Source organism: Boleophthalmus pectinirostris, unplaced genomic scaffold, assembly GCF_026225935.1.
Source record: "Boleophthalmus pectinirostris isolate CB_2022bp ecotype Guang Dong unplaced genomic scaffold, ASM2622593v1 HiC_scaffold_220, whole genome shotgun sequence".
Lineage (NCBI taxonomy): Eukaryota > Metazoa > Chordata > Actinopteri > Gobiiformes > Gobiidae > Boleophthalmus > Boleophthalmus pectinirostris.
The window spans coordinates 1458-25000 of record NW_026571191.1 but is presented as its reverse complement, the minus strand read 5'-3'; the positions used below and the strand labels follow the sequence as shown (position 1 = coordinate 25000).

General features: G+C 39.2%; 5 protein-coding genes across 6 annotated transcripts; 1 reads left to right on the top strand and 4 right to left on the bottom strand.

The window, feature by feature from the left end:
* The first annotated feature begins 6 nt into the window (after positions 1 to 6).
* On the top strand, positions 7 to 6195 carry LOC110164949 (RNA-binding motif, single-stranded-interacting protein 2-like). Its single transcript, XM_055158802.1, has 10 exons — positions 7 to 17; positions 2849 to 3006; positions 3329 to 3408; positions 3491 to 3603; positions 3719 to 3765; positions 3844 to 3982; positions 4058 to 4168; positions 4572 to 4655; positions 4724 to 4814; positions 4898 to 6195. The coding sequence occupies exons 1-9, from the start codon at positions 9 to 11 to the stop codon at positions 4799 to 4801; spliced, it is 819 nt and encodes a 272-aa protein (XP_055014777.1). The 5' UTR covers positions 7 to 8; the 3' UTR covers positions 4802 to 4814; positions 4898 to 6195.
* A 125-nt stretch (positions 6196 to 6320) lies between these two features.
* Positions 6321 to 11399, bottom strand: senp1 (SUMO specific peptidase 1). Its single transcript, XM_020929752.2, has 18 exons — positions 10771 to 11399; positions 10617 to 10678; positions 10343 to 10533; positions 10198 to 10273; positions 9620 to 9812; positions 9395 to 9527; positions 9190 to 9305; positions 8844 to 9118; positions 8704 to 8767; positions 8567 to 8605; positions 8384 to 8468; positions 8165 to 8305; positions 7962 to 8093; positions 7678 to 7881; positions 7533 to 7612; positions 7372 to 7456; positions 7170 to 7265; positions 6321 to 7099 (listed from the first exon to the last, which is right to left on the bottom strand). Exons 1-18 carry the CDS (start codon positions 10902 to 10904, stop codon positions 7037 to 7039), a joined length of 2169 nt encoding a protein of 722 aa, XP_020785411.1. The 5' UTR covers positions 10905 to 11399; the 3' UTR covers positions 6321 to 7036.
* Positions 11400 to 11807: 408 nt separating this feature from the next.
* LOC110164956 (protein lifeguard 2-like) lies at positions 11808 to 14881 on the bottom strand. Of its 2 annotated transcripts, XM_020930098.2 has the most exons (12): positions 14071 to 14881; positions 13877 to 13970; positions 13718 to 13806; positions 13579 to 13643; positions 13410 to 13463; positions 13272 to 13322; positions 13136 to 13175; positions 13019 to 13056; positions 12854 to 12941; positions 12649 to 12744; positions 12368 to 12421; positions 11808 to 12276 (listed from the first exon to the last, which is right to left on the bottom strand). In XM_020930098.2, exons 1-12 carry the CDS (start codon positions 14083 to 14085, stop codon positions 12115 to 12117), a joined length of 846 nt encoding a protein of 281 aa, XP_020785757.2. In that variant the 5' UTR covers positions 14086 to 14881; the 3' UTR covers positions 11808 to 12114. The 2 variants fall into 2 exon arrangements, with proteins under 2 accessions (XP_020785757.2, XP_055014778.1); XM_055158803.1 differs by lacking the exon at positions 13579 to 13643 and having other exon boundaries at positions 13410 to 13450.
* A 149-nt stretch (positions 14882 to 15030) lies between these two features.
* mfsd5 (major facilitator superfamily domain containing 5) lies at positions 15031 to 17307 on the bottom strand. The gene is made up of 2 exons (XM_020929838.2): positions 17143 to 17307; positions 15031 to 16952 (listed from the first exon to the last, which is right to left on the bottom strand). The coding sequence occupies exon 2, from the start codon at positions 16854 to 16856 to the stop codon at positions 15414 to 15416; it is 1443 nt and encodes a 480-aa protein (XP_020785497.1). The 5' UTR covers positions 16857 to 16952; positions 17143 to 17307; the 3' UTR covers positions 15031 to 15413.
* Positions 17308 to 17557: 250 nt separating this feature from the next.
* On the bottom strand, positions 17558 to 22938 carry LOC110164751 (nuclear receptor subfamily 1 group D member 2-like). Its single transcript, XM_055158801.1, has 8 exons — positions 22826 to 22938; positions 21938 to 22257; positions 21760 to 21848; positions 21537 to 21681; positions 19236 to 19768; positions 18967 to 19152; positions 18651 to 18861; positions 17558 to 18566 (listed from the first exon to the last, which is right to left on the bottom strand). The coding sequence occupies exons 1-8, from the start codon at positions 22936 to 22938 to the stop codon at positions 18370 to 18372; spliced, it is 1794 nt and encodes a 597-aa protein (XP_055014776.1). The 3' UTR covers positions 17558 to 18369.
* Between the last annotated feature and the right edge of the window lie 605 nt (positions 22939 to 23543).

Sequence of the window (23543 nt, the reverse complement as noted above, 5' to 3'; positions counted from 1 at the left end):
AGGCTCAGATGGCCAAGGTAAGAGCCTCACATATAGATGCAGGAAAGTGAAATCTCTTTCTGGTAATATTGGACTATAGTTATATAGTTATAGTCATCTAAAATTGTGTTTGTTTTGCCACTGGTTTGTGCTTTTGTCCAAGGTTGCACAAATGTCCATAGGTTATGGGCTTGTATGTTGGTCCTCAAAGGAGCAGAGCTCAGAGAGTGTGTCCTTGGGCCTATGCACAAAGAGCTAGTTTGTTCTCCCTTGTGGCTTCTGACTCAATGTCTGAGCAGCTACTCGTGAGCAGGGACCTCTGCAGCCACCCGCCCTGTCAACATACTCACTTCATGCCACACTTCTCTGGTCTGAGCAAGATTATAGCACTCTCCAGTGGCATACATTAATTCACAGGCACTTTACAAACAGAATATGCAGTTCATTCCCCTGGTTACTTACAATATATAATACATCAAGTGACGTTGGGGGAAAGTAAGTAAAAACTAACAGCAAACAACCATTTGCTCCTTGACTGAGCCACTGTCCATGTGATCGTGTTTATGAAGGGCTTTGCAAAACACTGCTGCTGTTTCTTGTTAGAGTCAAGAATACTCTCAGATGGGAAGAGTTTCTGTATTTCTTTCAAAATCCAAATATAACAAAACTGTTAGTTACTAACAATATTTCTCTTACTTGCACGAATTCCCATTATATGCCAACGATTGTAGGCATATAATTATTATCACCCTCTGCTATAAGTAAGCCTCACTCAGATACTTTATTTACCACATAAAAATGAGTGTATGCTGCAATTAAATATGTCCAAACTATGGCCTGGGGACCAAATGCAGCCCTCAGGCTTTTTGATGAATGGACCCACATTATTCTGGGAAGTACTTAAATCCTCTACTATTATAACTCAAGTAACTAACCATGGTTTTTGTCCTGAATGCAAAAGGTTGGATCAGCTCTACACATTCATTCAGGTGCTTGAGGGTTCATGGGAGTTTGCCCAACCAGTGCACATGTGCTTTGTGGATCTGGAGAAGGCATTCAACCGTGTCTCTCGTGGTGTACTGTGGGGGGTGCTCTGGGAGTATGGGGTCCGGGGCCCTTTACCTAGGGCTGTCCGGTCCCTGAATGATCAGAGCAGGAGCTGTGTTCGCATGGCCGGTAGTAAGTCAGACTTGTTCCCATTGCATACTGGGCTCTGCCAGGGCTGCTTTTTTTCACCGGTTCTGTTTATTGTATTTATGGACAGAATTTCTTGGCGCAGTCAGGGGCTGGAGGGGGTCCAGTTTGAGGACCACAGGATCTCATCTCTGTTGTTTGCAGATGATGATGTCCTAATGGCTCCATCGAACCAGGACCTGCAGCATGCACTGGGGCAGTTTGCAGCCCCAGTGCATGCTGCAGTGTGAAGTAGCTGGAATGAAGATCAGCTCCTCCAAATCCAGTGCCATGGTTCTCAACAAGATAAAGGTGACGTGCCCTTGAGATTGACAAGCGGATCGGTGCAGCGTCTGCAGTGATGCGGCCGCTGTATCGGACCATTGTGGTGAAGAGGGAGCTGAGTCGAAAGGCAAAGCTCTCAATTTACCGGTCAATCGACATTCCTCCCCTCACCTATGGTCATGAGCTTTGGGTAATGACCGAAAGGACAAGATCACGGATACAAGCGGCCGAAATGAATTTCCTCCACAGGGTGGCTGGACAGTCCCTTAGAGAGAGGGTGAGGAGCTCAGCCACACGGGAGGAGCTCAGAGTAGAGTCGCTACCCAGGGTGAAGGAAGTCTGGGAATCCCTGATTAGACTGCTGCCCTCGATATGTGGCCCCGGATAAGTGGAAGAAAATGGATGGATAACTAACCAAACTAATGTGAGACAGACCTGAAACTGAATCAAGTTGTGGCAGCATGTAAAAATGAAAAGATACTTTTCTGATTGGTTCATTGAATTGACCTGTTTTTAGTCCTCCATGTGATCTAGGTTTAATATGTGACACTCTCTGAAAAATTGTTTAGGCAGCAATGTTTTCATGAAAATCTAACACAGTGATTAAGTTAAAGAAATGAAGGCAGGCTCACAAGATCTTATTGCTCTGACTTTATAAATGCTCAGCATATTGTGAATGAATTCACAGCATTAGCTGAAATGTTTTCAGTCTTAAATGTCTGTGTACGTTTTTTGGGATGAAAAAGTTTTCAGAATTTATCTTACTTTGCTCAGCTTTAAGTGTCTTAATGACCTTTAAAGGGCCCGTATTATGCTATTTCCTGATCTGATGTTGTTTCCCCATCAAAAATATACCTGGTATTGTGTTTTGTTTTATTCACACATGTTTAACACCCAAATCTTGCATATTTTGGCAGGATTTGGGTGTTTTCTCAAAAAAGAAAACACTCTTATTTCACCTTGTGATGTCATGTGGTTATACAGGAAGTGTTTTTAAACTTCATACACCTTCAAAAGAATCATCATCAAGAATGATTTCAGTCCTGGAATACTACTTGAAAACTATATCTGACATCACAGGGTGGAACAGAGCATTTTGTGCTTTGGAGGTAGACAGACTAATAACTCTTTTTACTCAAATACTGGTGAATTAAACAAAACATAACTCTGTTTTATGAGTTGACAGCATTATAATATGGCTTATAGCTCACAAGAGTCAATTTTGTGTAATAATAGAACTCTATAAACTCAAATTTGGATTTTTTCTAGCCTATTACTGTTAAAATGGTTGATGGGTTGATGGTGGATCTCTATGGTTCATGAATGGAAATTTAAAGGAGAAAGAAATGAACTGTGCCATATTTGTTACTGTTTAGAAGCCTATTTATAATTCTGACAATGTATGTTTTAGCAACAGGAGCAAGACCCCACGAACCTGTACATCTCAAACCTGCCACAATGCATGGATGAGCAGGAGCTGGAGGACCTACTGAAGCCTTTCAGTCAAGCTATTTCCACACGAATCCTGAGGGACACCAATGGAACCAGCCGGGGAGTTGGCTTTGCAAGGTGCACAATAATAGACAATATATAACAAATACTGAAAATTCATAAAAAACGTAGGGTTTGTTTGTCTTAATTAGAAAAATGAAGTACTTGTGTATTATTATTATTATTATTATTAATAATAATAATAATAATAATAATAATAATAATAATAATAATAATAATAATAATTTGCAGTATTTTCACAAACTAACAGAAGAAGGGAAAAGATATTTTGACATAGAGTTTTCTTGTCATTGCATCTGAACATCTTCAAAAATGTGCCCTCTAGTGGCCAACATAGCTTGAACAAATTGCTAATTCAAGTATTTGATGTTTTATTCAGAATGGAGTCGACAGAAAAATGCGAGGCCATCATTCAACATTTTAATGGGAAATACATCAAAACACCTCCAGGAGTACCAGGTCTGTTATCAAAAAAATCCTTCATATACTCAAATACAATGATATATTGCAGTTATAATATATTGTCCAAACATTTCCCCAGTCCCTCCTGAACCGTTGTTATGTAAATTCGCTGATGGTGGTCAAAAGAAAAGACAGGGGAGCCAGGGGAAGTATCTGCAGAATGGTCGGGTCTGGTCTCGAAATGGGGACAGTGTGAGTTTGGATGATTTATGTTCTAATCATGCTATTTAACAGTTGCACTTTATTACGCAACACTATTTTTCAGCGGCCTCTGTTGACTCTTGTGTTGGTTGCATTATTTCCCTAGGGAGGAATAACTCTCACATATGACCCCACCACAGCCTTTCAGAATGGGTCAGTCATTGCTTCATTTAACAATTTTATTTTCTCTATCTCTACCTATTGTCTCTTACAATCTGTTTTCTTTTTCAGGTTCTACCCTGCTCCCTACAGTTTCACCCCAAACAGGATGCTTGGAGCTTCTCTCTCTCCATACATGCATTCCCCAGTATCAACGTACCAGTTACACACCCCGTCCTGGGTACATCAGCCATACATCATGCCACCAACAGTGAGTATACTTAAATCTAAAACCTTCTTAGTTTTTATGCTGACAGTATTGTTTAACATTTAATATTTTTATAAGAGTGCAGTGTTGACATCAGGGATGGACCACACAATGTCTATCCAACCAACCTCCGTGATTGGGCCCCTGTCGCAACAGCTCAGTCACCTCTCTATAGGCGGGAATGGCTCTGTAAGTATATTAAAAAAATCTCACTTAATACAACAAATTCATTTAAATTAATAAAAATTGTGTATTAAAATGAGACAAACTACTCTTTTACCATCTAGATTGAAATGTTAAAATATTTCCAGTGTACTGTTCATGATGGCCCTAATGCCTGTATTAATGGGTTGAGTTGTGCTATTAAAAAAATCTAACATAACATGCAGGAATGAATAAATAAATAAATAAAAATAGGTGCATGTTTAAAAGAAAACAAAAACAAATCAGAAGAAGGAGACAAATATAGTATTGCAAACATGAGTAAAATGTGAAATTGTAAAATGTAGAATTCCACTTTTCTGAGTTTGTCATGAACTCTCCTCATAGTTCAAACCTCATTTATTAACCCTGGCTTGTTATTTTTCTCCAGTATGTGCCTGCTAACTCCTCTATGCAGGGGACATACATTTCCCAGTACTCCACACAAGTGCCTGCCACAAATATTTCAGTTGAGGTAACGACATCAGTCTATATGAACAAATATGTGTTCAAGAGTCCACCTTAAACTGCTTCTCACATTAGGAAAGTGCCGTCCAACAACCAGGGTCAACGGAGACACCAAAAGAACACACAACCTACTCATACCAGCATAACAAATGAAGAGAGGACCACGGTGAGTTCATACTGATATATCACCACTTTTCAGAAGATATTCCCAATAATATGCATTTACTGTGTTTTTCCTCCACACTCTAGAGTGTACTTAAAACATAAAAGACTATTCACGTTGATATATTTTCTACAACAAACTACTTCCAGCTGAGTGACAGCTGAAAATGGGAAATGGAAGAACAACAAAAATACAGTGTATTTTTTCACACAAAGCCTTCTCAGATAAAGGATTTTTGCTCCAAAATGTACATGAAAATACTGTGCTGGAAATTACTTTCACCTTCTGTCATCATGAATTTTGAAACTTCACTCAATTTAGTCCTCTGCTTATGCCTGAGACAAGCCCTGGTTGGGAATGACTGAACCTTAATGAATTTTAAAATCCACAACAATCCATATAAGGCACACATTTAATAACTACGTGTCATCAGGTCTTCAGATTAGTACTCTTGAACTTATTTTATAACAATGCTGTGGACAATCAGAAGTAGGCCTAACAGTTCTTAAATAAAATGAATAAATTGAAGCATTCCATAGCCAGTGCCATAAACCACTTTAAGGTTTTAAGCAGCTTCACAAAATCCAAAACTAAATGGAATTACACCTCAGCTTTTATTTTTTATTGTCTTTCCTTTAATTGCCCCGTAATGTTTCTAGATCAAGGATGGTTGTATTGGCCCTGGTATCTTATTTTCTGTTTGACTTCTGTTTATTTTAAGTGTGTCAAGACATTTAATAGTTTTTTATGCCTTCTTTTAAAAAGATTTATTTTTTTATAGTGCAATGGGAAACACTTATTTTTAGCAATAGTTTTGAACTGAAATGCAGTCTTGTTTTGTGTTTCTTTAAACATCTGCATTTTATGTTACCTCACTCAGATCAATGTTCATTTGTGTTCAAAATTATTTAAGATTCAGGCATTAGGGACTATTTGTTGTCATCTGCATCCATCCATCCCATCTATTCTATCCACTTCAAGTTCTTTTGATCCGTGCAATACAGCTGATGTTGAAGGAACACTTGACAATAAGTTGGCCAATATTTTGTTGTTGCAATAAAAGGGAACATTTTCTTGCCAAAAATGTAGAGTTTAAAATAGCCTATTACGGAAATATACTATCACTGTTAAACTTATTTGACTATTTTACATTGGTCTTATTAACTGCAATTGGGTCAGTTCTATGTAAAGTATACATTCATGCATTCACATATTGCCTTAGGTTTAACTGGAAGAGAAGTGCTACTCTAAAGTATCCAGTGAACTGTTTTCCAAAATGTTACATTATAGAACATCAAAGATTTCCTCCTTTTTCATTTCATGTGTACCACTTTGTAGCCTTAACGTTTCCGTGTTATGTTTTTATGAACCCAAACAAACTATTCCAAACATTCAAATCTGCTAAATGAGTTTTAGAAAATGAACTTTTGTTTTTTAATAAATGATTTGACTGTGATTATATGCATTGCTTTTTGTTTTATAGAAATAGTTGCATACAATACAACAACACACAATACTTGAATTTATTCTAAAACAGACCTGGCTATATATAAAACAGAAAATACATACAAATACAAATGTCTTCATAAAAAAGTATATTACACTGTTCACAAGGCTGGTTTGACTTATGTACAACATTGAAAATAACCTGGTCAAGCCAAGATTTACTTTGCACAAAATAAACTTTTACCATTTAATTTACAATATTGTATAAAGAACATTTGGAATATAAAGGTGATACTTGATGTTGTACCTATTTTCTGACAAATGAATTTCCATTTTCGAGCAGGAGTTTTAATGTAAGGAAATAATGAATATACACTGGATGTGTAATCAAATGTCAAAACCCCATTTCAAAATATCATGTTAAGTGTTTGGCATTTGTCTAGAAGATCCACATAATAACAGTAAAAAGCTGCAACCTCAATGTGGTGATCCATCCCATAAAGTATGTAAACAAGAGGTGGCATGAACATGGCAGTTCAGTTTGTTTTAATAGTGTACCAACACTTTATGGCTAAGGACATATAGACATATCTTAGCTGCCTGTGAATACTCCATAGTTTTACTTCGACCGGATAACAAATTCAAGGAATAACTGTCCCCCAGCCCCCACCTCGTGGCTGATGCAAGTAGTTCCTGATCTGATGAACTGATGAGCAGGACTAACTTCAGTTCTGTTTATCGCAGCTGTAGCCCCCAGTGCCAATTTATACAATCTTCATTCACAACAGTTTGTGGTTGACAATCTCCCAGACCATTCTTCTTCTGAAGTATGGCATGTGTTTCTAAACCAGATGGAAACTTTTTATGTTAATTTTATACACAAAAAATTTGACAGATACTGAAGATTGTTACCTGTGTGAATGTGATTGGTTTATCTTTGGTAATGTAATCTGCATATTTGCATGTGAACATCCCACAGTCACTACCGTTCATCTGTTGTGGAATCTCCTGTTCAATGCAAAGGGCAAATGTATAAAGAATAAAAACAGTCCCATCAATATATAAAAATAAATGGACAGATTTGCATTTTCAAAAGCCTGTAAGCAAAACTTACATTGCGTTTTTTGCTGTGCAGACTCCAGCCTGAGGTATCCATTTCTTTACCCTTCTTATCCTTGCTCTCCTGCTGCAGGTACTCACTGCAGACAAAAGTTTATTCAGGTTAAAAAAAGATGTGACTGTGATTTAGGTGCACTCAACATCAAGCTCACTTACAACAAAATTCTACAAGCTTCATCATTGTTCCCTCCCATGGAATCAAAGTACATGACATTTTTTTTTCGAAAATCCACAACCTGAGAAAAGAAATAAGTTAATTATCCCAATAAATGTCTGCTTCATTCTTGGTTCAGTGACTTACAGAGAGACACCAGTGCACGCCCAAGTGGACAGGTACAAGTAAAAGATCCTTAGAAAAAATATCCATTCTTTTTGTCCAACGCCTAACAGCAGAATAACCACTGCTTCGAAGTTTGGGGAAGAAAAAGGTGTTGAAGGTATTGACTGAAGGCAGAGTCGGATCTTTGCTGCGCTCAACCAGAAGGTTCATGTAAAAATTGATGACCTAAAGTGTCAGAACATAATAGTCAATACTACAATTACAGCAATTACTATATATTTAGTGCAGTTATAATTAGTTTAAACCTCGTCATTAAGCCAGTTAAGGTTACTGAGGGTCTGCAGGTCCTTCCGTGTGAGGCTTAAACCAAAACCTTCACTTAAAACTTCATGTGGATTACTGCCCCTCAGCACCCTGTTGATTTCAGCCTCCATTTCCTTTTTAAAAATTCTGGATATTAGTACTATATAAAAGTTTAATGACACTATATACACAGAAACAAACATACAACAGTGAGCTCCGGAAATTCAGGTTTCTCCTCCAGTGGCTGGGGTTCTTCTGCGACTGGTGCCAGAGGAACTTCTTTTTCTAAAGGAACCCTTACATGGACCTCCACATGTGGACTACGTAACTCCTCCTCAGAAAGCCGCTGTTAAGAAAATGTACAAGCAAAACATTTAAATGTAAAGTAATACAACATTATGTACACAGTATGTCAGTTGCTTACTTGTCGGAGGAGTTGTGCTGCTAGTGCTTCCTGCTCTTCAATTTGTCTCCGTCTTTCTCTTGCCCGAGAGTCATACATACTTGTCCTGAAAAGGTTAAAACAATATAGATTTTTAAAAACTTATCAAACATGTTCAAGATATAATAAAATAGGAAATAAATCTTGGCATGAAAGATGATTTACAATTCCTTAATCCATAATTCAGCTTGAAAGCATGGTAATCTGTGACAAAAAATAAAAATGATGAACAACTTGCATTGACCATCACTTAACATAAGACTTGAAATAAATAGTTGTAGAACACTACATCCTACACTAACCTGGCATTGTCTTCCATTTTGGTCTTTTGTTCTTTTACAATAATTACAGAATCGCCATCAGGAGCTATTAAAAAAAGAAAAGTTAACATTTACTAGAGCATCCCCACATTTTCACTGCACGTTACAAATAAGAAGTTGACCTGATGACTGTGTGTCCTGAGAGGTGCTGTCCTGAAGGGTAGATGGGGATGGAGGGGAAATTGCTTTTGTGAAACTGACATCAGTGTCCAAAAGCCAGGTTTGGTTTCCTATCTTGCTTGAGGCATTGACTGGGCTGTGGAGGTTACTGAAGCTCTGGCTTGGCGCATCTCTGGGACTTGGGGGATCGCTTGGTCCGTCAGAAGCTTCTCCTTCTATAGACACAGGGGAGGAAGAACACTGGAGCAATCTCCGGCTGCTTGTCAGAAAACTGGTGCTGAAAAGAGACAATGAGGCCTTAGTGGTGGTATCAAATAATGACAACCTTTGACAACAAACATGTCATACAAATCTCGATGGGACCTCAGAATAGCATGAGAGTTGCCTGTGTGAAAGGCTGACTGGCCACCCGATACAATGGACAAAAGTTGCCGATAGATCTCCTTTTCTTCTTCACAGATAGACTAAACAACATTAAGAGAAAAGGAAAATGCATTACATACAAACATGTATTACACATTTATCCTAAATATCACACATCTTTAAGACTGACCTCTTGTGCAGTGCAGTGAGGCTTGGCCCTCTGAATACGCCCAGATGATGTGCTGTTGGTCGGACTTTGTACAACTTTGATGGGGAAGGTCTTTTCATACATAGAGGAACAGGGACTTGGTGTACTCACACCACTAGTTTTGGTGTGAGAGCAAGCATAAAAAACAAAGAATAATATTACAATTAAATAGTAAGGTTGCACTAAATCATACACACTTTTACATACTTGAGTGGTCCTTGAGGTCTGAGGTTTAGAGGTCTCCCTAGCCGAGGAGCAGAAGGCAGTTTGGGAGTGTTGGAGGATACCGTGTTAACCGAGTGCCCATTTGTTTTTGGTCCTTCTCTGTGTGTAGGGCTCATGCATGCCTGTCGTCTGCAGACTTTTGATCCAGAATAGGTCTTTTCATGCCTGTACAACTCTACGGAAAACAAGAATATAACATCTAAACTGTTAAATCTAGTTAGAATGTTGTGAAAATCACAATTGTCTCACATGGGAGCAATTCAAAAAGCAAATTGCAGATGTCTGATGTATCATTACATACGCTGATTTGTTTTAAGGACACTTAAGAAATGTATTATGCACAGCAGCATCAAGGATTTCAAAGAACAAAGCCAGAGCTATGTACATCTTTTATGATACAAGGGAGTAAACCACTGTATTTTCTCAGATAAACCAACCACAGTCAAGTAAGGGCCTAAGCTCAGATATACTTCAGTGCTGTGAAATGATGCTTGAAGGTACCCATTTTCAATGAAACTATAAACTGAGACCTGGGTAAAACAACTTGCAATTGAACTTACCTGTTTTAGAGGATTTCCATTCCAAAGTTGTTGAGGGAGCAATGAAGGTCTTATCTAGCGAATGGTTCTCCAAAGCCTTACACAAAATAATCTTTTAGATCATGGCTACTGCATGTACGTTATCAAACATACATCAGAGACTTACTGGTCTCCTTGCCCAGACAACAGATGATGATGTGGAGGGCTTCGCCATGGCTTCTCTTAGTGGAGGGACAGAGGCAGCGGGCATCACGTTTTTTAAAGTAGGACTCATGTTCATCTTCATCCATGCTGCCACATTAGAACTATGACTCTTGACCCCTTGAGCAGCGATTTTCACTGTATCCAGAAGATCTCCTGGAGAACAGAATTTCACTGTTAATACAACCCACTTTCACTCAATTTACACTCATTTAGACATCATAGTACATAAAACATACCCATGCGAGATTTTTTTAGTGCCAAGCCATGCTGCTCCTCGGTGCTGTTAGGATCATCTAGGCTGAAAACCAAAAACAGACAAGGAACTGTATTACGACAACAAAAAAAACTCCAACTGTGCCAATGCGCGTGTACATTTTCGTTTTCGCTTACCATCCAATCGGTCTTTTCCGTCTCCTCTGAAGATCTCCAGCAGCATTAAGAGTATCTAGTGGTTCTGCCGCGGGAACACCATTGCGAAAGCTCGCGAAACTAGTTTCTATCCATTCGTAAATTTTATTCATCATTGTTAGACAATTTAGGGAGTACGGTGCTTATTAAGAGGTAGCCCGTTTTAACCGGTCGAAAGATGGCTATCGAGAAATAAAGGGCTAGTTTGCGTCATTCGACCGGGAAAAGTTTCTCAATTCGTTTTTAACTAGTGCCCGTTTTACTATGTACCATTGTACTATTTTAAGAAATCCGAATAACCCTTAGAAAACAGAGTGTTAGGAAAATAATACAGCTAGCACGTTATGCTAACAAGTTACCTTGGTAGCTTACAGTGTTAGCTCCGTAGCTAGTAGTTAGATGAAAGTATGTTTAAATACATATGGGAATGAGATAAGTCACATAAATCACATTCGGAAAGAAGTTCGTCATTTGAATTACTTACTAACATATAAACGCGTCCTCAACATAACATACAAAACATAATAAACTCGTTTAAGAATAACATCTCCCGCTTCTTCCTTATTCAAAACCACAACATGGCTGAACTGCACGTTTGTATCATAGCGCGTTGTGGTTGGACGAGGGATCGACTGGAACCTGAGTATAAAGAGTTGCTATTCGTTAATTGCTGATTTTGGAATTTACGTCATTGCTGCCGGTCGGTAATTGGAGGTGAACATAATCATTACGATTGAGTAACCAGAGAATATCTAACCTAATGCCAATTTCATTCGTTTCGTTCGTTAAAAATTAAATGTGCTTCATATTGGTAAAATTTGATTGTTACAGCTTTATTACAAAAACGCAGACACAAAAATAGACTTAAATATATATTTATATTAAACATACAACACTCACTTACACAATAAATTAAGCCTTGAATAGATTATGTACATGACAATAAATATAGGCTATTAAAAATGCATGTTGGCACGCATTTCAAAGAAAAACGAAAGAAAAAAAAAAAGTGTGTGTGTGCGTGCGTGCGTATATTAGTTGTTGCATGAATGGCACTTTTTCTCTTTACTTCTCCATAATCTGTCTTTAAGTCCTGCACCAACCCTCATTAAAATGGGGTGAGGAATAAGGAAATAGTTTACACATAATTAAAAACAAAATGTACATAACAACTTTCACTTTAGAAAATGGTATTCATTATTTTTTTGTTGGAAATGTATCAAGTTCTGGGAGTGGAAACAGTCTATTCTAGATTCTAGAACCATATTTCCAATCACTGATATTTTCATATAAATCATGCAGTGTTATTGTATTTTGTTCAAAACATCAGCCAGTGCTTTGATCACGTTTTGTTCCAAAGATTTGGAGGAAGAAGGAAAATATATAAATTATGTCCATGTAGATGTTGAGTGTGGCAAAGACATACTCTTCAGGACTCATGGTGTATCGCTTGTTCCCCATTAAAAGTTGGGTGTCAAACATCAAAAACTACAAGAAAAAATACAGGTGTGTTAGAACAAATGCATTTAGTCACTTAACTTAAAGAAAACAAAAAAAAAAACTGTGTTGAAACACCCACCAGTGTGAACAGTATTGCTCCCAGCACAGCATAAGTGACATCCAACCAAGGTACCTTTAAGAGAAGAAATATCTTGGACTGATTTTTTGATAAGAACAAGTGGGACCTGGTTTCACTCTACTTTTTCTAAATATATATAGCCTATATATTTTACAATAAAAGACAACATGATGATAGAGTGAGGTCAGGGGAACAGGGTCCAAAAAATATGTTCTCTCTGACTGACTCCAACTTTACAAATGAATTGTCCAGCAAAGATGGGCATGTTTTTGCGTACTTACATCATTAAAGGGAAGGACAAGTGCCAAGACTAGTCCAGAGATGAACATCACCATGCAGAAGACAAACAGCACCCCTTGGTACGATGTGATGTCAAACTAAATGGATAAAAAAATGTTCAGCAGAAACAAAACACTTCTGTGTTTTTAGAAATAATGACAAAAAAATAATAAACAAATTTTCAAGATTTTGTAATCAGGGTTTTACCTTAATCTGAAAGCTGCAGAGGGTGACAAGGAGGCACACTGCTGCTGTGATGCCAAGACACAACACCACTGATTTGGTGTTGTAGAAGCTAATAATTAAATGAAAAAATAGTGTTATTAAAGAAAACAACAAGGCCTACTCCATATAATAAATATAAATTCTTACCTAGATAACATCCCAGTCATATAGGAAAGGGAAATAGTCTGTAAGAGGACATGTATACTGTGATCATGTTATAACAATATGAATGATAGAAATGCATGAATAAATGAGTGCACTTACAAAAATAGCCAATAAAATTAAATTCCATGGAAACTTTCTCCTTTAGTTAAAACATAAAATAAGAAATACTTCAAGTTCAGAAATATTTATAAGTATATGCAAAAAGTGGACCATAACCTATTTGAACCCGACATACCTTAGCGCAGAGCAGCATGACAAAACCAAGTATGTGATAAAGAATACTGCACTGTTTTAAAGGCAAAAGGCACACATTTCAAGAAAATACAAGTAGTACAATATGTCTGTGCAAATAGAAATACTCAATCTTACTTACTATGAAGCCCAGTACCATCCTGGATTAGAGTGTATGTAGTCCTTTACAGGTTCACTAACAGAAAATAGTGATTCATGTTTAGTATTAGGTTAGGTGTTAGGTTTGGTTCTAATGGTATTAAAATTGAGCCATAGTTTAATATGAAGGACGAAATTCAAAATTTATTTACCAAAATGTGCAAAAAGAAACAACTGTCAGTGTAACCAAAAGCTGGATCATCAAGATAGAATAAACCTAAAAAAATACTGCACAGGTTAAAAGTTTGAGGCATATACAAGTTACTGTTAAAAGTAAGTTTAAAAACGTACCTTCCGGATAAAGACTCTTCTGATATTGCGATCATCCCAACTAAACTGAGTAAACATCTCAGCGTCCTTGTAACATATTGCATTAGCACCTGAAACAAAACAAACAATATGAAGCAATAAAGCTTAAATGTCATTACATGTTACATTTCAAAGCCATACCAGCAGTGGCTTCTTCATAGCTGGGAGGAGAGGGTGACAGAAATTCATTGGCACTGCTGATAGACTCGTCTTTAGGCTTATTGGCAAGTGTTAGCTATAAAACATAATACATATTAGAACAATTAATGAAATGAAATGCCATTAAATAGATCTTTAAGATTTCAGTTTAGAAAAATGAAGATGGTATATCTTACCTTGCTCTGCGTCATGATGCGTAAAAGTTCCTCCTGAAAAAAGTGCGTGCTTTTTGTCTGCTTATATACCTGTATGGACCTATCGCTTACGATGAATTGTAGTGGATGTTACCGCTCTCTTCTGATTAACAGAATTTGGAGAAAACCCCAGCTGATGCAGCTTTTCAAGGCTCCCCAGACGTCTGACGACTGCGATCATGTTACCTCAAAACGTCACCGTTTCTTGAACTCCCCCCCTCTCCCTCACCTTCAAATGGAAGTTCTAGCATCATCGAGATGACACTGCAGCAGCATACCACCGACACAGGACTGTACCACTGGGAAGAAATAGGAGTACAGGAGGAATCTGCATTACGCGGGACATAGAAACGTCCAGAAAATTTTAGAAACAACTCGTAACAGGAGAGCATAATTTATACCATGCATTAACAATGAGATGACCTCGTGGCAAAAGTGACATCATTCCATTTGAAAACTGACCACGAATGATATTAGGTTACTAGTCTTGCCTGGCCTGCTACATAATACATGCGTGCAAGGCGCAGTATATAATTTATGGTGGGGGTACACAATCTTCCCCTACATGGAGGTGTTGACCTGGGATGTTCCACAATATGGCATCTAGCTATCTATGGCATTCACTCATAGATCTATAACATGAAGATCGATAACCTTTATTATACTTCCATATTTACTTCATTAGGGATAACTTTATTCCTCCAAACTTCCTTAAAAATTCAACCTTTCTGTGATGAGGGTCATCTCTCCACAGGTCTGACTTGTAACTTGGCCTGGCGATCTCACCTGCATGTGTCCAATGAGATATAAAAGTTTAATGTGGAAAATTTTGACAAGACAGTAACATTTCCAGTGGCAGACGTGCCACCAGAAAAGTTACAGTGCACCTTCAAGATAAAAAAGGCAATATCAATCTAGAATGCATTGACATTATAGGCAGAATGGTGTTTCCTTTTTATTCATTTATTCTGAACAGAAAAGGGAAATAATACAAATGACCCCCACAAATTAATAATGAAAACTGTACATTGCAAAAAAAAAACTTTTTATATGACATTTTTTCTTTGCTTTTGTTTGTTGAATTTCAGGTGAAGTTTGATATGTAGACTACACATGTAACATTTCTTAAAACAATCTTAAATATTGTAATGGGAATAAACTGAATACCCAGTCAACCAAACTAGTCCCCAAATAAAATAAAAAATAAAACACAATTTCTAATACAGCCCAATCCTTAAATCCATGTTTGGCAAAACATACAGTGAAAAAAAGTTTTATTATAATGCAATTATATGTGAAATAATTCGAACAGTAACTCGGTAAGTTCAGAACATGTCTCCTTCTCTTGTACCTTCAAGTTTTAGATCAGTGTCATTCCTGCCAAAAGTGAACAAACTAACAACAGCCATCAATGCAGCCAGCATCATGACAGCACAACCTCCAAACATGTGCCTGGTACCACTCCCTCCTTCTCCTCCTCCCGTTCCCGATACCTCTCCGTGCAACGCTAGTAGTCCCAGACAGGCCAGGAGATGAAGGGGCAGTCTGAACCAGGCAAGTACCCCTGCACGCTTGTCCTCTGGAATTACACGTCCTTGGAGAAAGCTAACAGCTGGAAAGTAGAGTCCACATGCCAACTCCAGTAGCAGGAAGGCTAAAAATGATTCATGTGGCCTAGGCTGACCAGGAGCAGTGGAAAAGATAAGCATAAAAAATGAGAAGAAAGCCATAAGAACAGCGAGGCACAGTACATGTCCTGGTTGCAGATGATAGTGTGTGGAGGTGGCCAAGCGGTATAGTAAGGACCCCAACATGCTGGCAGCCATGAGGCATGAAAAGACGATTCCCAATGGAGGTCTGTGTGGGTCTAGTACAGGTGTCCATAAGAAAACAAAAATATAGAGAACACTTTCAAATAGTGCCTGCACCCCACCTAAAAGTAGTACTCTTCTGTCTGACAATAAACAGCGGAGTCCATCACGGCAACTTTTTGAGAATCTGGATTTTACTGATGTATGCCCTCCACCAGCAGTCGCATTACCTAAGAGCAGAGGTTTATCACTTTCTTGATTCCCTGTAGCCTCTTCTTTGCCCCAGTCAGTCAGAACTATCCAACCACAGGCAATCAAACATGGGACAGCCAGAAGGAAGGGAGCTACAGGCCCAAGGTGGAGCCACTCTGCCAACAGGTTAGCTGTCAGCCCTGCCCCAACTGCAAGTCCATGGTTCCATGTAGCTGCTGTAGTGAAAGTACTGGGAATCCACTCTTTTGGGAAATCATGTACCTCAACATGATGGTAAACATACCAAGATTCAAATGTGGTTGCCAGTAAGGATGTAGACAGCCCCCCGAGAATTCGTCCAACAATTAAGACAAAGTAATCTCTGGAAAGCTTAGTGAGGCAACATGCAGAGTAAGACAAGCAGAAAATAAGACATGCTTGCCTGCGACCCAAAATTTGAGGAAGCCAGCCTGAAAACGGGGCAAATAGGACGCAGGAGGCCAGGCCACATACGTATAAAATAGCTATTTGAGATTCTAGGAAGCTATAGTGTCGGTACAGTTTGTAAAGGTAAGGGCCCTGGAGCCAGTCTGCCCATAAGGCCAGCAGGTACGCACGCAGGAATATGGTCTGGAAGCGGCGAAAGGCCGGGTTTGCGAGGGCAGAGGATTTCTCTTCAGGGGGAGTGATGCGGCGTGCTGTCAGCTCCAGGCCAACACACAGAGCCAGTAGTACAACTATAGCAAAATACGCGGTCACCAACATGATGAAGGTCTGTAGTCAGGAATGTCCTGGGGGCCAGCAGCGTCACGGCCTCGTCAATTGCTCAGCTCCTTTCTTGGCATTCATTGGCATCCTCAACTGCCAAGAAAATAATAACAGATCGCAGGTATTATATATATTTAAGCACAAAAGAACAATGAATCGTCCTTTACTTTCTTGATAGTAGGCTGGGCTTTAGCTCTCTGATAAACACTCACAAAGTTAGCATAGATTAGCCTACACTCTAACCAACAATAACTTGCAAACACAGTACGGTCTTTTTACGTACCTCTCTGCTTGGCCACTCATCCATTATATTTTTGCTGTGTGCTACTGTGCGCAAATATGATAAACGATGCATGTATTCGGGCAATTATTTGTAACATCCGATGTACTATGGTGGTCAAAAAGCACAAGCGCTGACAACAGACTACGCACTTCCGGGATCCGGGTATGTACTTCCTTGGTTCACCACTGGGTGACAGTCTTGCTTTACTTTTTACCAAGGGAAAAATTATATAAATTATTAATAAAAACCCGTGATGATACATCATAACTTTGTCATAGCGTCATCAGCCATCATAGATTAAATTTTACAAGGACACAATAAAGGCTACATAATGTCAACTTTACATAATTTCTATTTCAAGATTTACAAAATATACAACATGTGCTCAATCATCCATAACCAAACATAAAACTGTAAGAGGATCCATCAAGGAAAATCTCTGCATAAATACACATTGTGTTTGTATGACAAACAATGGGGCCAGAGGAGGGTTATGTGGAATCTGTTGATTTCTGAGAGTGTGCTGGTATAAGCTTAAATAAGTCATCTCAGAGTCACTACAGTAGTCCACTACACAAAGATCCCATGACCTAACCCTCATCTTATACAATAAAGGTCATACATTGCTCTTTTCACAAAACTGAAACAATCTTTCACATGATTGCAGTCATAAACATATATGATATATTTACATAAACAGAACAAAATAACTACAAAATGCAGCATGCATGTGTTCTCTGCAGCACATACTGTGTGGGAGAAAAATGCTTAATTGTTCTCTTCACATGAACCCCAAGACTTTCAATCTGTTCTACACCACAGGAAAAGATTACTGAAGGTAACTTCTGCTAAAATGACACACTAAAATTATAGTGCAAGTTCATAATGCAAAATGGCATAAAACATACAATACCTTACATTTAGGTTTGCATTTACAGGTTCCCTTATCCTATGACACAACAGCGGTCCCTTAAACTTGTATGTTGCTGCTTGCTGACATTTAATACAGTATGTTACAAGAAATAAAAGGAGTAAGCTGAAGTCAGCTGGATTTTGGTCTTCAAAGGTTTACACAAAGACCTGTCAAACTGCTTCATCAACATGTAGTTGTATGAAGGTGCAGCAGTTTTGTGCAATGTTTGAGTGAAACAAGTATCCTAAGGTTGAGAACAACTCAACTCCTTCAGATCCACTTGTTCGTTAAAGTAAGAGCATAAGTTTCTTTGTTTAAGGATCAATGCGGAAAGCCAGCAATTTGTCAGAGTGCAGATTATTAAGTGTGCGCAGGTCAGGCAGACGAAGAAGAAGTTTGGAAAAGAGGCCAATGTCATCTGGACGCCGGCGAGTGATAAGTGAGCGCAGAGCTCGAATCAGACCCTCCTGCAGTTGCTCCACGGCCTGCATGTTTGAGATCCCAGAAAGGTCTAAAGAAAAAGAGACAATATGAGTGATAAATATGCAATAATATCCACCCTTAGATTTTGTGCTATAGTTAAATTCAGGGTTACCTGCAGAGACCAGCACTACAGCCATGAAGAGGGCCATTTCATCAGGCTCCAGGCCCAAAGACCCCAACTTCTCACTGAATTCAAACATGGCATCCAGCAACGAACCCATACCCAGGCCCCGGAGGATAGACAAGGGGTAAGTTTGACCATTTAGGAAAGTCACTGTACGTTTTTCAGAATTGAACAAGGTGCAAAACCGCACCATCAGAACCTGAAACCAATAATCAAAGGACAAAAAGTTAGGTGGAATATTATTACCACAAAACTTTTTCATCACAACACTTCTTTCATCTGCTTAGTGAAATGTGTCCTTTACCTGGAAAGTACCAGATTTGAGCAACATGACTTGGTCTTGCTGGCTGAGCTCTTGAAATCCTGGGATGCCTTTGGCAAACTCTACCACCTCTTTTACTGCTGGAGTGAAACAATTAGAGAAGGATTCCCAAATCTCCTGATTGGAGCGTTCTGCCCCTGTTATAGGACATGCATTGAGAGGACAGGCCTTAAGGAAAACAAAGATATAAAAAGCAAAGTCAGTATTGAAAAAACTGTGAATACGGAACAGTAAGCATATCTAACACTTACCAATACTTTAGCACCTGGTGCTAACTTCCATGGGCAGGACGTGAGGTTTGTCTTTCTTTCATTGGAGTAACTGTGCTGGTTAGTCTGGTGCTGGCTCTGATTTGTTGGCAATGCATATGTGCAGTGACTATTGTCCACACTGGTGTGGAATGTTGGTAGGTTGCTATTGGGAGCAATGGGACATGAAGTGGGACAAGCTTCAGAACTGTACTGATAACTCTGAGTAGTGGAGACCTGAAGGAAGCCACCCTCCTGAGAAAATGAAGGGCAGTTATTGTTGTTGGAGATGTGTGCTCTCTTAGTGGCTCTTTCTTGGCAGCTGTTGTTACTGGTGGTGAAGATGTCATGGTAGGCTCTTGAAATGGCTCCTATTGCCTCTTTGGAGTTACCTTCATCTGTGTTTGGGGCAATCTCTCTCACCGAGGAGGATTCCATGGCTATGCCAGCTGACTCATTTAGACTGTTCATGTAGCTCTGCATCTCATCTAGTAGCCGCTGCTTCTCTCTTTTGGGGATGCGACCAAAACGTACAGCTAAACAAAACCAAAAACAAACCACAATGTTAAGAAAAAGATTAAAGCTGTTCCTCTGTATTACCAAGTGTGAGCCACGGATTAAAGTAAAGCAGTACAGTTATGTAACCATGTTATTCACAAGTATCTCAATTTTTATTATTTTTCATTATTTTTGCACACAGAAACCACTTAATCCAGTGTGCTTTATACCACTATATATGACTTCTAACTTTCCCTATTCCCGCAGTGACCATCAGCTGGAGAGGCTATATATAGAGCCCATGCCTCCATCTGCCTCATCCTATCCTCTATCCACTCCTGTCTTTTCCTCTCCCTCTTTCTGTTTGAAAGTAGGGCAGTGGGGCAATATGAACGTAATGTCACACTCAGTGGAACTGAGATGGTGTGAGGGGGAAAAACACTGAACACTGTGAGGAAGAACAGAATACGTAAGTTTGAGAGAAACTGGATGCCACTCTCTACATACTAAGAGACTTTAAATGAAACAGACTTTACTAATATCCACCAGCAGCTATCCATCACTAAACAACAAAACTGTAGAACTATGCATATTACTAATTAAACAATCCAGCACAGGAGGTTATAAGACAGCTCTGTGCGAAAATGTATATTGCACTTTCATCATTAATCAAAATCAAAACTAACTAAGAGTAATTCCAGTAGACACTTTTCCATCTTAATCCCTTTCATCATTTTAAACAAGGGACATAATGATCTAGTGGCATTTAGCACAAGACACATTGTATTAACATTTTCAAAGAGTGTAAAAGCACTCACAGCTGTCTGGAGTCAAATTGGACTGTACTATTTGTTGTGGTCTATAGGCAGGTGCATGTGGCTTTCCTGTTTTTGCAAATGAAACCAAGAAAAAGGGGGTTTGTAGGTTGTGGTCCTTAACATATTGAAAAATCACAGAGAGGTTTGACCTAGCTGTTCCTTCTCTCGGAGTTGCAGTTTGCCACTTCTGTGCACCAAAAGTGTCATGCAAAAATAACAGTAACCTATTTGCTAGATTAGGCAAGATGGGGGTAGTGGAGGGGCATAACGATAAGCAGAAACCATACTGGGAGGAAGAAGACAGGCAAAGTATACTAAGTAGGTCAAGATGTATGAGCTTAATGTAGAACCAATTCTGTATTCTTTTTCTAGGTCAACACAACAGTTTTTTTATTCTGTTTGTGGGTGATCAATCAGTGTTGGATTATAAAACAAGGTGTCACATCTCAACCTCAGATTCGGTGTTTTTGGTATGTGTCTTAGTTAATTGTTGCCCTATCCCTCATTAATGGCAATGACATGTCCTACGTGCATTCACAAGGTAATCAGGTTAACCCCGCTCCAATTTCCTAAAATAATCAGTATGTTTGCAGCAGGATTGAGATGATAGATAGCTTCGGGGACTGTACGCTTCCTCTTCTCATAAATCACTGTCTGAAGAGGAAGATGTAAGAGAGCTATGGGAACAAAATGGGTACATGGAGGATACGTATTATGCTAGAGCATTCAGGTAATGGGGGTGCAAGAGGATGTGAGAAAGGGCAGGAGATATAAAACATGTACAAAACTTCAGAAAGTTACACAAGGCCAAATCATATAGATGAGAGGACAAATTTTATGTAAGAAATGCAGCCTGATTGGGCCCATGAGCACAAAAGAGTTTCTGCGGCACGATTTTCACAATAATAGACATTTTGGATTTTGTACTGTTTGTCTTATCACAAAACAGTGCCAGTCCTGCAGCGCATAATATGTAGCAAGTACTCACCATCTCTGGACATGCCAACAGAGATGCACTTCTTAAAACGGCAGTGCTGGCAGCGGTTCCTGTTCATTCGCATGATCAGACAGTTTTCATTCTTTACGCACATCTTGTAGTTGATGTTCTGCTGAATACTACGACGAAAAAAACCCTGAAACATAAAATATGTCAATGTAATTTTTTAAAATAACTATAAATATTGCTAAATAATTTCTCATTAAATGCTTACCTTGCAACCCTCACATGCATGTACTCCATAGTGAAAACCAGAAGCAATGTCCCCACAAACTTTGCAGAGAAGCACCATTCCCCCTGTCTCTAAAGAAAGAGGGGAAAAAAAGAGTTAAATTGCATGCAACAATTTATATTAAATTGAAGCTCTATTTGTTGACATTTGAAAAACATACTTGTGATTGTGCCAGGAAACCCACATGGCCTCTTTGCAGCAATGGGATGTGCATATGTGTGCTGAGAAGTTGCTGGCGCTGCTGCTTGGGAGACGCTGCATACTTCAGGGAACTGGAAAACCAACTTGGAGGTAGTGGAGCTGCACCCCACTGTCCTCTGCTTCAGAGCCCCAATTTCTGTGAAGGTCACCTCCTCAGGAGATGAGGGTTGAGAGTGTGAAGAGGGTGACTGGGTCTGATATCCGCTGGAAGGGCTGCCTGGACTGGGGCTCAAACTGCCAGTGGAACCAGCATACAGGATGACGCCTCCACCTGGAGATCAGACAGGTCATGGTTGACTTCTTTTTTTTTTTTTTTTTTTTTTTTTTTTTTTTTAACATCAGATAGACCTAATATTCATAAACTTATTTATAAAACTCTGAAATGCATTTAACTTAAATGATAACGTTAAATTACACAACAATTACAAACAATAACAATTAGAAACTTAAGACGCTATCTTGCCATATCAGGCTACTTCTGTGATGCACTATTGCACAATCTCTGGGCAGATGAGAAAAAAAAACATCTCTGGGAACCTGCAATGTTATTGCTTCATCCCAAATTAATAGGCGCATGCTGAACTCAAGCTCTGAAAGTGGGCGCTAAAAATACTGTTGGTAGCACAGCAACAGCGGGTTTGTCTTGGATGAAAATGTCAGATTTGTAAATGATTCCCACGTAAAGTATTAATTTTGTTGTTATGTGAAATGTTTTTGTTACTCATGTGCGCCTGACCCTTTACTTTAGTTGGCTGCTTGTGCACACACTCCCTCCCTGACACATCCTCTCTCCCTCCCCTGTGCTGATCTAGTCATGCGTTGTGGATGAGCTGAGACACGGTCTCACGTGTCTGCGGGGTCTGCTGCCTCCTCCGCTCCAATAATAGCCCCGCTCCACTGGCACTGTGCCCAGCGCCTGCCAACAGCACGACACCTGACCGCCGCCTCACATGCATGCATTCCTGACACGGTTACTGCTCTGATCAAATCCACAGTCTCGTGTTCAGATGCAACAACATTTCTGTTTACAAACATTCGGAAGATAGCCTTGCTTTTAGCTCAAGAGGACGTTTTGCCACTTCCAAAAAGTTTAATGCTGGGCAAATTGTAACCTATAGTCTACTGCAAAAGTGGCATGTAGGCTATTTAAGCAAGATGTTCAGATAGACAACTAAATTATTTGCGTGAAATAGGCCATATTTGAAGTAGCAACAAATTCGTAGGCTACCTGACCTATAATCCGCAATTGCAGGTCTGTTCAGTTAATTAAATTTGCATTCAGAAGTAGGCCTAGCCTATTAGTTTGCGTTATGTGCATGTAGCGAAGGTGAATTAATATTTCCCCTGTTGCTGGTTGCACTAGGTATTTGCAGCAATCAACGTTTTGATAATCCTTCACGCAGCACGTGTTGGAGGATTTGTTGACTCATGCCTGAGCATCACGGCCACGCAGCAGACTCACCGAGCCTCTCTTCAGTTCTATAATAGAACAGTCCCGACCACTCCACGTACACAGTGCTTGTCCATGTCCAATATAACATCTGTAGGCAAAATTATTTTATAGG